Source organism: Falco biarmicus, chromosome 4 (genome assembly GCF_023638135.1).
Source record: "Falco biarmicus isolate bFalBia1 chromosome 4, bFalBia1.pri, whole genome shotgun sequence".
Classification (NCBI taxonomy): Eukaryota; Metazoa; Chordata; class Aves; order Falconiformes; family Falconidae; genus Falco; species Falco biarmicus.
Genome location: NC_079291.1, coordinates 80,175,335 through 80,191,615, shown reverse-complemented (window position 1 = coordinate 80,191,615; position 16,281 = coordinate 80,175,335). Strand labels below are relative to the sequence as shown.

The following is a 16,281-nucleotide window of genomic DNA, read 5'->3' as shown; positions in this document are numbered from 1 at the left end:
TATAAGTGGGATCCAAAAGTCTGCATTTATATACAGTAATAACACTATTGCACTGACCTCTGATGATTACTTTTAATTTATATACAGGTTAGTCCTTTTTCACCTTCTGGTCTTGTCAAAGAATATAACACCACAGCAACCTCGACAAAATTAGAATCAACTGTTAATTAGTATTCCATTTAATGGAGATGAAAGTCAAAGCATTCTGACTAAGAGGATACCACACAAGGCATTCTGACTAAGAGGATACTGCACTTATTACATTAAGCTATATATAACTGCATCAAATGGAATATTTAAGCATTTTAACTTGAGCATTTTATGCGTTAGTAATTCACTTAATTATTTTCTCTAGAGAACAAGTGGTATAATATCACGCTCATGCATGGGGAGTTATATGAATAAATCTTCAGGCATCAAGACAGGATCAGATACCCAAGAGCCTTACTTAAATCAATAAAAGCAGGAGGCAGTAGTGGGAAGGATGATGCTTCCAGCTTATTTCACATCACTGCATGTACAGCAGGTACACAAATCATGCTGAAAACCTAGTTGCCTTAACTTAATAACAACGTAGCTCAGAGTTTTGCACTTTCATTTAATAAAGAGCTACCTATCTATATTACATTCTCATTTAAAATATATCTGCTAGCCCTCTTGCTTCATGATAATCGTGTTGTAATGAATTTGAGCTATTTAGGTCACATTATATTTCTACATGGTCACTACAATGTCAGGAAACAAGTGAGCATGAGTCACCAGAAAGAGTGAGAGGGTATAAACAAGAAACTTCACTAACAATTCCCTGCAGATATGTTATTTATTTATCAATATTCTTCAACATATAACCTCACTAACTCAACTAAACCAGTCCCTCTCTAAAGTATTTTCTGCGTTGTGGCCTATTTTTATAGCTCTGAATTTGATATAGGAAATACTCTATCTGTAATCAACAACCGAAGAGAGAATTTGAAATGGGAAAGAGCTGTAAAATGAACAGGAAAGGCAAGGAGAAAGGGAACACAATGTTAAGAGATCTGAAAAGGGGGAACAGGACTTCTTTTAGTTTGTATGTGGTTTATTTCATACAGTATTTTCATTTTATTATATTGGCAAATAGTACCTGTAGGTGGGCCAGGACAAATTGAAAATTAAAGAAACAAAGTGAGAGACTGACTAAAAATTGGCAAAGCAGCAGCAGCTCAGAATTTGAAGCATACCTGATTCCAGCTGCATCTGACACTACTGGCTGGGTGGCTGCCGGGAAGCTCCCTTTTCAGACCTCAAACTTCACTGCAGCTGAGGTAGAATCTACACCACATGGTGAGTCAGACCAACATTAACATCAAACAGAATTCAGGCTACAGTGTTGCCCTAACTCGTGTGCTGCTACCCACCTTCTTGGTGGACAGCGCTGATAACTGAGTAACTCAGAAACAAACCTCCACCTCTTTTGCTCAGGAATTTCAACAGATTGGACACTTGGGAAGAGTTTACATTAAGCTGCTGTGGTACTTGTCTGTTATTGAGGGATTCCTCCTATGTAAGTGGAAATCCTACCTAGCTGCTTTGGCTGCCTTTTCAACTACTTTGTGCTGCTGCTGAAGGCAAGATGTGATTTTGGCCCACATTGTCTAGAAACTAAGAGCTAACAAAATATTACACATTTTTATATTAGCCCATCGACATTACCCAAACAGCACGAACTGCTGGCTGCACTTAGCAGCTGAATATTTCTGAGTATTTTGGGGAAAATATCCAGTTGCTAGCTGGTGAATCACCATAACAAAATGTTCATTTCTCTCTCTAAAAAGTTACCTATCAGTGTAAGCAATGCATAGGTTTAAATTCCCAATTATACAGCCCATTTGACTTGGTCATTTTGACGTCTTTCCTGAGATGATGCTAGGTAGTTGCCATAGTTCTCCCAAAGTCTTGAAAATTCCCCACAGTGAAAGAAAATCAAAAGATATTAGCTATCCTTTTTCCTCCTCCTTGCCTGCAGTTATTCCAGTACTTAGTTTCATTGTTGCTACTAATGAAGGTGTTCAAGATCTCCCTGTCCATTTGCTACAGTGCTGTTTATCTTTCACCTTTTTGTTTTCCATGAGTACAGATTTTGGTCCTTGACTGTCAAGGATGCTTTTATTCTTTTATAAGCATTATTCCATTATGCATACATAGCCAACCATAATAAACCCAGATTTCAGCCCTCTCCTTGAGGACAAGCAGTCCTTGTGATGTTGTAATTGTTGCACTGTTACAGCTCTTATCTCACCTTTATAATTTGCAATGTTCTTTTTTGCCTAAACAGCCATCTGCGGGAAATAGACAGACCCAAACTGGTCACGCTCCCCACAGGTCTCCCAATAATACAGTTCTGCTGCTGAAAGGCTACACGCTTATATAATAAAATTTCAGGAAAAGAAGTTGTAGATACTCTCCCTGCACATTTCCCCCGCAGTGCTGAAGAAGTACTACTTCTATTGATATTTTTTTCATCAGCAGTATTAATTCTACACACCACCTCATTCCTTAGGAATTTCCAGAAAATTCAACAAAACAGGTTAATACTTCAAGTGTTACTTGAAGTGCTAGCCATGAAGTTGAGAATTAAAATGGCCTAGAGGTATAGAACTTCTTGAAAGAAAGATCTATCCCCAGTTCCTCACAGCATCGATTTTGAAAGATGCAGAAATTGTAGGAGATGAGCCATCTGTTCTGTCAGCTGGGGGAGGAAGGGGACTTAGGATACTGATCTGGAATAAGCACCCAGTAAAATATTGCATCTTCTCTGGGGATTCCAAAAAAGGGGACAACCGTAATTGGGGTTTTTTAATTCGCTACTATATATGGTAATACTTTTGTTCCAACCTTGTGTCTTGGGCAAAAGCAGAACCAGGTCACTCTGACCACTTTTCTCACTTCAAAGTATAAAACCAATGGCAGATCCCTGAACTTCTGAAAATTTCAGATCCAAATTGATATCTGAATTTTGCAGCTTAGGCCCTTCTCTGTATCGTAAAGAGGGGATTTGAGTGGTTCTTCATTGCTGTTCTTTTGATTTACTTTTAGTTGCTAAGCAGTATTACAATAGTAACAACGTGGGCAGAGAGATAAAACTTTATATAAGGCTTTAGCTGCAAAGTATATGTATTTCTTCATACTAATGAAAAACAGCTTTACAAAGAAATTCCATCTCCATACATAGCACAACCAATTGATGAAAAGCAGGCAATAAAAATGTTGCGTGTACAACAGCTGTCTCCTGATTTTTTAAGAGTCAAAGGAGAAAATAGTATCAAAGTATGTTTCACAAATCCTATCACTGTAAGTTCCTGAGGAACTATTTTCTGTCTTAAAAGTTCACATTACTTAGTTTAACACAAATCAAGAGAATAAAAATGAAAGCTGAGCTTCAATGAAATACATCAAAAACTCCATTGATTCTAGTTTAACCAAAATTTTGTCCTAAATTTAACAGAATGACATGAATCTCACAGATAAGATTGGTCAAAAAATATCTACTACACGCCTTCTTTCCTAGTTTGGACAAGCAGTATTGTACAGGCTTTCTATACAAAAAAGAAATTTAACATATCATCCAATTAGAAACCCTTGAAGTTAATTAAAATCTAGATATTTGATTCAGTGAATTCTAGGGTGGAGTGGCAGTAATATGCAGCACAGGAGCAACTCCATTTATCTCCTGCATCCAGGTGCAAGGTTCTCTGGTTCCAGGGCAGTTAGTTCTAAAAGATCCCCAGGAATCCCTGAAACTACAGTCCTTATGTGAGAAGGACAAAAGAAATAGTAAAAAGCTTCCTCCTCAGAAGCCATACAACTGAGCAGCTGTCTATATTGTTTCATAACTCAAACAATTCTTACCTAATAATGTATGTACAACTCTAATAATCCACTGGCTTAATATTATGGAAGAATTATGCCTTCGAACCCTACACAAAGTCAGTGGCACACTGCACAGTTATCAGAAGCCAAGTGCTCTTTTTTCCTCGCATGTCAGGTGAGGCTGACACATAAGCTCCTTAGTTCACTCCTAGATATCAGTCTCCTTGATTATCTACATAACACGTGTTACTTTACATGCAGGATCTCTTTTGCTGTTACCTTACGTTTAAAATTAAATTTGAGCTGCACCCTGAGTAAAGCTCATTGCAGGGACCCACCTTAAAGGCCAAACAAATACAATCACATTGGATTTAGCTGCCTCCACTCAGCACACAGTGGAGCATCCACCCTCAGACTCTCACAGCCCCCCTGCCAAGCCCCAGGGCATGCACTTTGTACCTGCAGTATCATCCCACGCAAATGGTACTCAGGCAAGCTACAACACAGCCCCCTGATCAGTGCAGACCCTTTGAACTGAAAAACACAAAACAAAGTAATGGTTAAGGGTTTACAGCCCTATGGGTGGAGCCCAGCGGTGACCCAAACCAAGTGCTGGCCAGCATGGATGCAGTCAGTATGCCCTAGAGCAACCCCACCAAGAACCACGTGGATTTGAGCCATCCCACACCACTTTGCCTTGAGGCTAGGAATCACTCCTGCTGATACAGCCCACATTTTTTATTTTCAAATGGGAAAACTGAGCAGAAATTATGAATGTCAAGCCAAACTTTCAGCAAATCCACAGGAACTATATTGACTACAATTAAGACTGTTAATCAGAAGCTGAAAAGCCACTTGTAATCACCATAACTTCCCTAACCATGCTATTTTCCCAATCTCAATGTGACTAGAAGTGAGGTAGTTTGATCCTGGAGCTACCGTCTTTCAGACAACCAGATTAATCATCCTCTTTGTCAAAACCTCCAAGGCTGCATTCACCAGTCTAATCTAATCATCATCTTCTCATCTTTGTAGAACACCCCACTGACTCCAACCATCTACCTTCTCAGATGGTTTGCATGCCAGAGGCAAGACCTCAAGAGGAGACAGTAACTGTCAGCATCTGCTTTGGAGTCTGCTGTGGAGGCACACTCAGTACACACCATCAGGTTGCCCACACGCTTGTGATAGGCATGATTAGGAAAATCCATCATCATAGGCTGCATGGATCGCTCCCAAGGTTTGCATTGTTGAGCATCAACCGTCACTGCCCATACATTTTCTAGAAAGCATTGCTAGTATTGCCACTAGCCAGTGGGTGTCTAGAAACAAGGAGTGGGCAGGCACAGCAGTGTTACATTCTACTTGAGCAGCTTCCTGGAACGGCAACTGAACATAAGATGAGAAGGCAGGCTCATAAGGAGTCCATACAAAGAAACTTCAGTATGGTTCAATCCAAAAATATCCATGTATGGGTTTGGAATCATCGTATTTTTATTACCACAAAATAAAAACTGATTCCTTTTTTTGATATCAGCACAGCTTCTAAAAAATGTTCATAACTAAATGGTCAAGTTACAGGAAGAACGTAATGGTATTTTCTTTGAATTGTTTACTATTAATACACTTTTCCCTGAACATTTTTCTAGTAATTCCCCATTACAGTAAGGCTGCATGAAAGAGAGGGGTTAATAAGCTACAAGTTTCTTTTCAGTATGGAAACGCAGTTCTAGGATTTTTGCCATTTTTCAAGTACAATCAAATTACCAGTATCATGTACTTGTTCTATCCTTTTCTAGCTGTGAAAAGGAAGAGGTAAGGACAGCATCAAAATTCACATTTGACTTCTTTGAAAATACTCACAGACATGCTACTTAACACCTGGTGCATGTTTAGTTCCCAGCCCAGCAACAGTATCACATTCCAGTTAAGGTCTTTATATTCTAGCCCATGGCAAACACTGATCATTCTTACTCTGGTTATAATACTCAATCTATTTATATTACTAAAATCAGCAATGTGCAGATGCTATGTTTAGCAGCAGTACTCTACACTCAGCCTCAGGCAAAACCAGTTTATCCATTTAGAAGAGAGTACACCTGTTGTTAGTTAATCCCCAGCTGACAAATTACAAAAGAGAAAATAACAAATATGCAGTTATTTAAAATACTGTGTTTTTGGAATGAGTCATCTGGAACCTAAATGGATTAGAAGTTTGTAACATGAGTTTCACCAGAATGCTGGCTTGCTACTAGTGTTGACTTCAAAATAAAGTTACAGATCCCAAGGCATATTTAGATTTCAATAACATGAACATCCTAACAGCAGTTACACTCTTGAGACAAAATTCCAAGGCTGCGTATGAGCAATATAAAGGCTGCTGCATTTACTTACCACTAGTATCTATCTTGTTACATTATAAAGCACTTCAAGAAAGCCTAGAGTACAGATTACGCGTTTATTTTGTCCCATGGTGCATAGCTTGCTTGCCATCTAGTGGATACAGCACACGAATTCAAGTAAGCAGATCTTTCAGCAAAAAAATGAGCCGTTTACAAAATGTGAGGGTATAACAAGTTTTTGATAAATATTTCAATTAGCAGCAGAAAAAGATTAGCATTGCTAACAATACTGCCCATTAAATTCCCTTGAATGCTAAATTTTGTCTAAATCCTAAGCAATCTTCCAAGTAAACTTTAAAAATGCATTCTTCTATACCATATATACTTTCAAATCTCAAAAAATAAACCATAATGAAGAAATCAGATTATAATTACTTTTATAATATTGTCAAAATAATTTGCAACATGGGACAATTAAGACACAAAATACAAGCATCCAAAGCATTCATGTCCCAAGACAAAACCATCATCCCTTTTTCAGTCTGGAGAAAGAAGAGTTCATAAAAAGCATTTTGGACCTCTTTGATTCCCACCCACCACCCTCACTAAAGTACAGCGAATTAATTACATGTTTCAATTAAGCATGTAATCAAGTGTCTTCCTTGATCAGAGAGCTAAGTATCTTATTGAATTGACCTGTGGGTCTGAGTTACAGCTCATTTGCTTTGAAACCAGCCCAGGACAATGAACAGCAGGGAAATAAATGATTTTGTGTGTGCTTGCATCAGTTTAAAAATGGAGTAAATCTATTTAACTAACTAGAGCTGAATCAGACCAAAAGCTTCAGTAAGGCTTCAAAAGTTTTATATAAATTATTTCAAATTTTTGTGAGAGTTTCTGTAAGTTTTGGTGTGCTTTTGTATTGTCAGCTTGAAGGGGATTAAAATGCTAAAATGCTCGAAAAATTCCTTATCAGTGTCAACACAGGACAAAATATATATATCAATCAGAAAAACAAGCTGGTAGAGTCACTTCAATTTCCTGTTAAGGCAATTTTATTCTGATTCTGAACGATTTTTGTTATGACTAAATAACATGCTGTGTACCTTTGTGTTGTGGTTTTTTTTCTTAATCAAGTTAAACGTCTGCTAATGACCACAGGGAATGAAATAGGCCACAGCTGGCTAATATCATGCATATGTGATTGCTGCTTAGCCACAATCTATGTAATTAGTTACAGTCATATTAAGCTATTTGAAACACGTGTTAAAGATCTAATGATGAGGTGACATTAATGGGTCATTACAGCATGCTTAAATAATTTCCAAATAATATTTAAATATGCCACTGAGATGCAAATAGGACACTTACAGAAAACAATCATACATCAAAATATTACTTATTTTAAAGAAATACATACATTTATTCACAGGAATATTTCTGAGTATGTATTTTTTCAAAAGATATATTAACAATATATTAACAATACCTTTTTGTCATTACAGTTTCAATTCTGTAAAGCTGACAATGCATGGGGAGATTTTTATTGGAACTCATGTTCCAAAGCTTAAACGCTCCAGAGGAGAACTGGTCTTCTGTATGGAATAAATACAAGCACTTACTTCGGGTTAGTCCCTTGCCGGCAGTTTTGCTAACAAACCTATGCAATTCTGCCTTTGGCCAACATGGAATCAACTGCTAGATTCAGGCCCAGAGATTGCACTTCACAGAAATACATGCAGGAAGGTAAGTTCAGATCCAGACGGCCTTGGCTCCAAGCCAGTCCCTGCGCCTGGCTGCTCCTGTTAGCTATGTACCTGTGGAAGGCCAGGAGCACCTTACCCATTGCAAGGACTAGAGCAGGAGATGCTGAAGTCCAAGTCATCTCTTTTAAACTGCCACTATCAAGGGGTCTGCTGGAGACTGTAATTATAGGCCTACAAATCTTTGTTTGACAACAGGAAAGTGTTATGTGAGGCAGAATGATGAGTAGTGAGGATGGAGAGAAGGTTTTTTTTCTCTATAGGCAACATGTTACAGTCAAATATCAAAGCTCTAGTTACAACATGGAGGAAGTCTGTTAAGAATAGGCAACTCGGCTGGATGGGTAACATAGCTCAGGGGGTAGCCCCACATAAAAAAAAACATAAAGAAAACGGTCTACAGTGTTGTATTTGTTATTTGCCGAGTTACATGTTGTTTCAAACAGAGCTATTACAGTTCTATTCCTCAACTTTTGCTTTGAAATTCAACTGGACAAAGCCCTGAGCAACCTAATGCTGAAATTAACCCTACTCTGATGGGAGACTGGATCAAGTAAGCTACTACCCTGCCAGGTTCCCTCTAATCTGAATTACTCCTGAGGTGCAGTTATTGCTTGAGGTGCAGTACAAAGCCAGCGTCAACAGACATAATTATACCACAAGACAGCTTCACCACCAAAGTAAGAATATTTCCTTCTTTGTCTTTTCTGGCCAATAAAACAGTATGTTAAAAGTGTCAAAAAAAGGTAATCAGATTAATTTTAGTTCCAATCAGTTCAGACAGCATTTATGATTACTGATCACAGCTAGACTTCTGCTCTGAACTCCTCCCCAGAGCAAAGTTAGCAAGTACTCTTTAGAGTCTAAGAATATTCCAGATTGCACAACCCTGAGCACTCAAACACTGCTGCACCCAAAATTCAGTGCTATTGATGAATATGATAAACCCAAAACATCTCATATTAGTTATTATAAACGCTTAAAGTAGCATGTAGGCAACAGAGTATAAAGATGTATTCCTTAAGGTTTCGGTTTTGCAGGCTATTAAATATTCTGTCCTGATCAGACAAAACACTTTGGTATGTTTCTAGAGGGCTACTGCACTCACATTTAAATGCAAGAGCATCCTTAAGTAACTTGCAAAAATAAGATCTCATTCAACCGTTCTAAGTTCATGTTGTTTGCACACATCAGGATTAATTCCAGCTAAGTTAGTAACATAACATTAACCTTAATATAATGCAAGATCAAAACCTCCCTATTAAGAGAATAAAATATTTGTATTTATATTACAAACCCAAGCAGACTTTTCTTCTGAGTGAATTTGAAAATTTATGATTTACAGCAAAAGTCCAGGTACTTGTAACTGAGAATTGGATTTGCCTGTCAAGATTTAAGTTTTTCAGTCACACAGTAAAACACAACACTAAACTAGAACACAATAACACTACTAATTATTATGTTTGATACATAAAATATTTCTAACACCACAACAGAAAGAAAACAGATGTTTCCAAATGCTGTACACATTTTTAAGATTCTCAAGATTTGGGAAAAACAATAGAAAACTATGGTGACAAAGGAAAACATGAATAAAGACATTAAAATTATTTTTTACACTATAGTTTTTATACTCGCATCTAATTTCAATAATAAAGCATGTTGTTGCTTTTTTCCTCAATAAACACACAACATACTCTTATAATGATTCTTTCAGTTATTACTTCTAATGCTTATTTCAGAAATTGGAAGAAACCATTCCTAATTCTTTTACTTTTAATGAGAGGTCAGTCCTGCTTTTTTCCATCTGTTAACACTTGCCTCTATGTTAATTGCCTCAACTATTCATGGTCATTTTTATTTTAACCTGTATGTAGAAGAGTTAATAGAAACATTACCCCAAACTGAGGATTCTTCCTTGCTAACTTGATTTCCCACTTCGGATTCTTTAATCCAAAAATCTTAAAATCTTAAAAGCAGTTTAAAAACTGCTTTTTCTTCTTGTCTTTTTTTTTTCTCCACTACTTCATAATTGTATTATTAATTTCAATCTTTATTTTCCTTTTTTAAAATAGTTTACAGCACTAAAAACTTGGAAAAGTTTACATAAAAACTCTAAAAATTGTATATACAGGACAACTGCAGAAACTAACACCAAAGGTCAAGAACACAAGAAAATATGAAGTTCAGTAGACCTTTAAAATATTTACATCTGCTTATGAAGTAAAAAGACCTTTAGAAATGTATATTGTGAAATGTTGAGCATTCCCACAATATAAGTATCAACATTTTTAACCAATCCCGCCTACATTAATCATCCATGTCATTTCTTTCTGATATTCATATTTCATCAATGCTTATACTGTCGCTTACTATGACTGAACTTAGCACACCAACTGGAAACAAACACACTGAATCCTAGGTGAGCTCCTAGAGCTCCATAACGTTCAGAGGAAATAAGCTTTGCCCCCAACGGGAATACTACACTCCCTGCTACACAACATACGCCCAGCTCCTTTAGCAGGAGTCAGGGAAGAAAAACTCCTTTTCTACATATTCCTTTGGGTATCTGCTCCCTCAAATCTGAATGCCAGCCTGTTAGGGAGGAATATCCTTTCATTGGCATAAGGTAACACAAAAGCAGTAGTACCGAGGCACAGTGTGTTTCCAGAGTTGTAAAGAACTCTTCAGACAAAAGACTTAGGAATAAACTGTGCAATTCTTCATCCCATGCTCAGGCAAGCAGCCATGTCACATTCAAGAGGGCTGCTTGTATAAGCAAGCACTGCTTAATAGGAATGTAAATTGCAGACTTGGCCCCAAAATAATTCACTATACCTATAGGACAGCATCATAGATTGGATTATTACAGAAAGGCAACTAACACCATAAACACCGGAAGCCTCCAAAGACTTTACCTAGGAGCATGAAGTCTCCCTCTCTGCCCAGCATTTTAGCTGTATTCAAGATAACACTCTTAAGTGCCCACTTTTTTCCCCGGAAGGTAAACTGCCGTTGTAAACGTCTCCACATGCTTGAACGAAAACATTTTTACAACTCTCGAAACCTGATAACAACCTCCTCCCACACCAGAGTCCAACATCTAGGGTTCTCTTCCAAGTCCACTTTTTGTTGCATGCCTGCCATGATTTTATTGCTACAATAAAGCAGGGGAAATGGAGAGAAAGCGACCAAGAGAAGGATGTCCAGTGTTTAAGGATGGCGATTACGCCTCACCCACTCAATACCTAGCACTGTGCCCAAGTTGTAAATACCCAAGGTTATGGAATTCCCACCAAGTCCTTCAAGATAGTGCTGGTATTACATTATCAGAAAGATATTCCGGCTAGCGTACTTTAAATTAATCTCACCATCTCTGGATAATTTATGGGCCACAAAAATTTATAGCACCCCCCAGCCTTCCTTCCCCCTGCCCCTGGAGGCCTCATGAGTCATTTCACAGAGGAAAGATGACTGTGGGCACTGTTTTATTGCTATATATTTAAAAGAAATAGAAAACTTGAGCGCGCAGCACAAAGCTCGGGTGGCACACTGCTCCAGGATTCAGGAGAAAGACAGTTTTGTCCTGGCCCAAGAGGCCCTGAGGAAACCTCTACGCCTCTCCCTCACGGGGGGCTGCTGTGGAAGGGAGAAAGGGGACCATCCCCAGCCTCACCAGCACTGCTACGGCTACGCTAATTAACTCTGACAAGACTAATGAATTAATTCTTACAGAACAGTCGCTTAGTTGTCGGGAGGAACAGTTCACCCCCGACTTCGCTGAGCTCCCGCAGCAGCGCTGCCGCCTGAAGAGGCCTCCACACGGCCCAGGCACCGGCTGCTCCGTGGGCTGCCGAGGCCGCGCAGGGGAAGCCCGGTAGCGCCTACCGCCGCGGGAGCGGCGGCACGAAGCAGGCGGCGGCTCAGGTGGAAGCGAAGCGGCCGTCCCGCCCGCTGGCCCTCCCGCCCGCTGGCCCTCCCCGCTGAGGCGAGGCGCTCCCCGCCCGCCGAGCCAGTCCTGCCGCGTCAGGCAGCCGCGGCCCCGCAGGCCCCGCCCCGGCGGCGCTGCCCGGCTGGTTCCACAAGTTTTTGACAGTTTCTTAGCGGCGGAGGGAGAAGCCGAGCTAGCTGCGGTGGCGCGGGGCTAGGGCCGAGGCGCTCTCCGGAGGACGAAGCTCTGCCCACCAGCCGCCTCCCCGCCGGCACCATGTCTCGGGACCCTGAGGAGGTGAACAAGCTGACGGAGAGCACTTACAAAGTGAGTACGGGCCGGCGAGGGGGCTGCCCGCCGCGCCTGAGGAGAGGCGGCGGCCACCTTTGCCCCCGCTGGCCGGCACCGCCGGCGGCTGAGGCGGGGGCCGCTGCCCGCCTCTCCACAGATGAGGCCGGCGGGAGGCTCGGGACAGCCACGGCTCCTCACGCAGAAAGGGAGCAAACTTTTTTTTTCCCCCTTTTCCCGCCCTCTTTCCCTCCCGTGTGAGTAATCTCGCCCGTCCCAGTGTGTCACAGAGTGGGAGCTGGTTGGCTTGTGCGTAATCCGGAGGGGCTCGGGGGGAGGCCTGGCGCCCCCCCGGCGGCGGGGCTGTGCCTCACCCCGGCGGGGCACGGCCGCGGGCACGGCGGGCCGGGCCGCTGTGCAGCCGGGAGCGGCGGCTGCGGGACAAGGCAGGCGTTAAGGCTGGCTTCTCCCTCTGCAGCAGGATCAGCTCTCCAGCGAGCCATTAATTCCCTCGGCGTGTTTTGATAGTGATGAGGTGGGGATCCTGGTGCTTGTGGTCCTGTGCTTGAACCGTTTCTTCATGCAGGCCAGAGCCTAAACGCGGCTTAACGCTGAATTCAGTTGCTTGCTCGTGAACCCAGCTGCTAATTGAATTTATGATGGTACACCCTAGCACTGCCTCAGACCACCGACTGGTGAGGGTTGTCCCATTTATGTCGGTAGACTTTTAAACTTTCCAAAATGCCTCGTTATTTGTAGAATGAAAAACATTTTGCATATCTAATTGGGCAGAATACCCTTAAGAATCATACTTTTGGTATTGCAGTGGCACTGTTGGATCCGTAATCTTCTGTACAGTGTATTGTACTAGAGAAAGCAGTTAAACCTGCAAGTGCGTTTAATCATGCAAATGAACTTCCAGCTGCGATGCATTTGCAGCTTTGACCCCAAAGAAAAGCTTTCTGGAAGATTTTTTTTTTTTACTGTTCACTAAATCTTATGGGTTTATTAACAACATCTTCAGAAATATGAAAACACTCGATTGTCATTTAAAGGTCTCAAAATATTTACTAGAGTGCTTTGCTGTTAGTTTTGTTGTTCTCCAGCACACTTAAGTCAACTTTACTCCTTCAGGTAGTCATATTGGTATCACATTGCATTTGCTGTTTACTTTCTTTGGACTTGGACACAAATTCATGCAAAACCACTGAAAAATAATATTACTTGACTATAAATTTTGTCTTCTAGAATCAGTGCAGGTCATCTTAAATGGTCTGGTGCTTTTTGATATCAGTTACATTCATGGCAAGGCCATAAGCAAACATAAATTCTTTTTTTCTCAGAAAAGCTGCCTGTAAATACAGGCTCACAGAGGAGAAACCTGGGAAGCTGACTGGCCAGGGCTGTGTTGACAAAGTAATGTCCTTCCCTGTCTATTGACTTCCAGAATATAGCTAAATCAGTTTTACAGAGGAGAGGAAAGAAAATCTCTTGTGTGTTTTAATGGATATAATATAAAATAGGCTTTAAAGGAATGACAGATCTCTAAATAAACAAAACCTTCCCTGTTATTCAGTACTTACTTCCTGGGAAAGTTTACCCTTTTGTTTTCTTTTTAAAACTAATTCAAAGGGATAGTTAAGACTGAAACACCCAGCAAAAACACAGGAATACAAAGTTAATGTTGATAGTGTGGTGAAATGTCTTCTGTGTGGGTATTTTGAGAGGTCTGGTATGTTGCATCACATAGCTAGTACTCACGGGCCTGGAAACCCTCCTGCCCTGCCCTCATTAAAAATTGAAACCTTATCCAGATAAGGTATAAAGGCTGCTTCAGATAGAGAGTGAATTCTGGGTCTACTTTAAAGCAGTTATTTCTATATCAAAATTGAAGACTTGAAAATAGCTCTTCTTAAGGGCAGAGAGCGCTAGGCTGTGTAGTCAGCATTTGCTGTGACTGTAATCACAGCTCCCTCATCTAAAACAAACGAACACCTCTTTGTGCCATGCTTTGGACTGCTCGGTGAGCATGCTCTCCTTTTGTTTGATAATGCTCATGTAACTTATACTTTTGCTGTGTGCTATCCTAGCAATACAGTGCTTAAAGCACCATGCTAGTATTGATAAAATCAGGAGCAGTGTTTTCGTTTCACCTACCAGTAAGGCTTGGTCTGGGGAAACAAATTTGATGTAGTGTAGCGATGGCATCTGTGTGCTGCAGGACCAAACACAGGCTTTCAATTTCTGGGAAAAAAAAAAAAAAAAAAAAGTCTACTTTTGGGTGACCTGGAAAAATAATAGAAAATGAAGTTGAATGCCTTGCTAGTCTGTTCTGGTTTGGGGATTTTTTTGTCCTTTCTTACAGTGCTAATCCATTGGATTTATTAAATACATAGTAACTTGTGTTATACAAAGCTTCAGAATATACTTTCAGAAGTCATCAGGTGGCTAAGTAATGCCCTTGTATTTTTATCTTGTTTGTCCTTTTTGTTGGCAACAACATCGGAAAGTGAATACCTCAACATTTTTTAGCTAACCTGACTAAATAAACAACACAATCCACAAATACGTGTATGTGTGCACACAAAAATAAAGGCTGACATTTACTCTTTATGTAATACCTGAAGAATCACTTTAATGCATGATAGGAATGGCACGTGCAAAATGAAGCCTAAGGGTGTGGGCACCTATGACTAAAGAGCCTCCCTTTTACTGAGGAGCTGCTGAGAGGTTCACTGGTATGACATTGCCCTGCCCTTGTAACTCACTGCAGTGATGGGGCGTGCTGTGAGGGGACATTGTATGACCCCCTCTGACACAGACTATGTCATACAGTAGCCCTGCGAAAGTTGTTATGTGTTGGTGTGTCACCGCAGCTCATACAGTTTCATTTTATCTGCTTCATGTGGGGGAAAACTCTTTGGCATCTGGCTATGATACACACTGTGCAGGGGAAAGGGGAAAAAACAGGAAAGTACTGAGTTGCAGACCTGCCATTCTGTCTGTATGGGCTAAGGGCTGGGCAGGCAGCTCGCCTATTGCTCCTGTAGTTTGAGGTTTGAGCTCTTGATGATAACTGAAATTTATTGCTGTTGGTAATCTTGGATTTTAAAGATATATATTTCTCTGTATTCAAGTAAATCTTACTCAGAAATTTTGATTATCAACCAAAATTTAATTTGAAATAATATTTGTTCAATGGAGTTCTGTGTTCTGAGAGGCATGTGTTCTTTATAGGGGCATGCAGAATTATTTTGGTAGGCTATATTGTTTTATCATGGGAACTTATCTGATAAATTCAGTTAAAGCCCTGAATTCCATGTTTCCATATTTTAAAAAGACTTGCAATTAGATTAAACTACAGGACTGACTTACCAAAATTAAAATTCACTGATGATCCGAGCGCATGCTGCAGTAAGGCTGTTGTTTTGCATCACTGAAATACAAATCTAACTTGAGGGAAGAGGAGCCTTTGAGAGTTTGTGTGTGTATAAAGTCCAGGTCTGTCTTAGTGGAAATTATCTCTTTTGATCTTACTTAGACTTATACCTACTTAGAGTCTATCCTGGGTCATATTTTCAGGTTCATAACCTGAAAAAGTTTGTATTTGAAACACACTGATGGATGATGTATTAATGTTTCTCTTAAACAGAACATGTTCCATCAGGCTGACTAATAATTAGTCGTAAGAATTAGTCTTTTTGAATAAACACTGGCATTTGGATTTATTTTTTCCATTCTATTGAACCTGTTTTAAACCACTGTTAAGCTAACTTACAACTGAGATAGCTTAACATGTGATGTGTTAAGGGCTTAATCGTGCCCTTCTGAAAAACTGTGTTGTGGATTTCAAAAGCTAAAGGAGGAGTTGAAATGCAATAAAGTATAAAATGCTTTATGTACAGTAAAGTACAGCATGATTTATTTTCTGTATGGCTTTTTGAATCTTCTCAAGTGGGTTCTTGGACATAATGTAGCGACACTCAAGACTTTTTCCAAAATCTTAATTTTACTGTTCTCCAAATTGAAGAACAATTTAAATTATTAGTAGCTATACAAAGGTTAGCTGTGAATAGCTATAGAGATGGTAATGTCAGTAATGTGAGAC

The 16,281-nt window shown here is 40.1% G+C and overlaps 1 protein-coding gene across 1 annotated transcript in view; it reads left to right on the top strand.

The window, feature by feature from the left end:
• The first annotated feature begins 12,005 nt into the window (after positions 1–12,005).
• The window catches only part of BAIAP2L1 (BAR/IMD domain containing adaptor protein 2 like 1), a 43,346-nt gene continuing 39,070 nt past the window's right edge, over positions 12,006–16,281 (top strand). Inside the window, exon 1 of the mRNA XM_056334155.1 lies at positions 12,006–12,212. Coding sequence (XP_056190130.1) covers positions 12,162–12,212 — 51 coding nt within the window. The 5' untranslated portion in view covers positions 12,006–12,161. The remainder of the gene's footprint in view (positions 12,213–16,281) is intronic.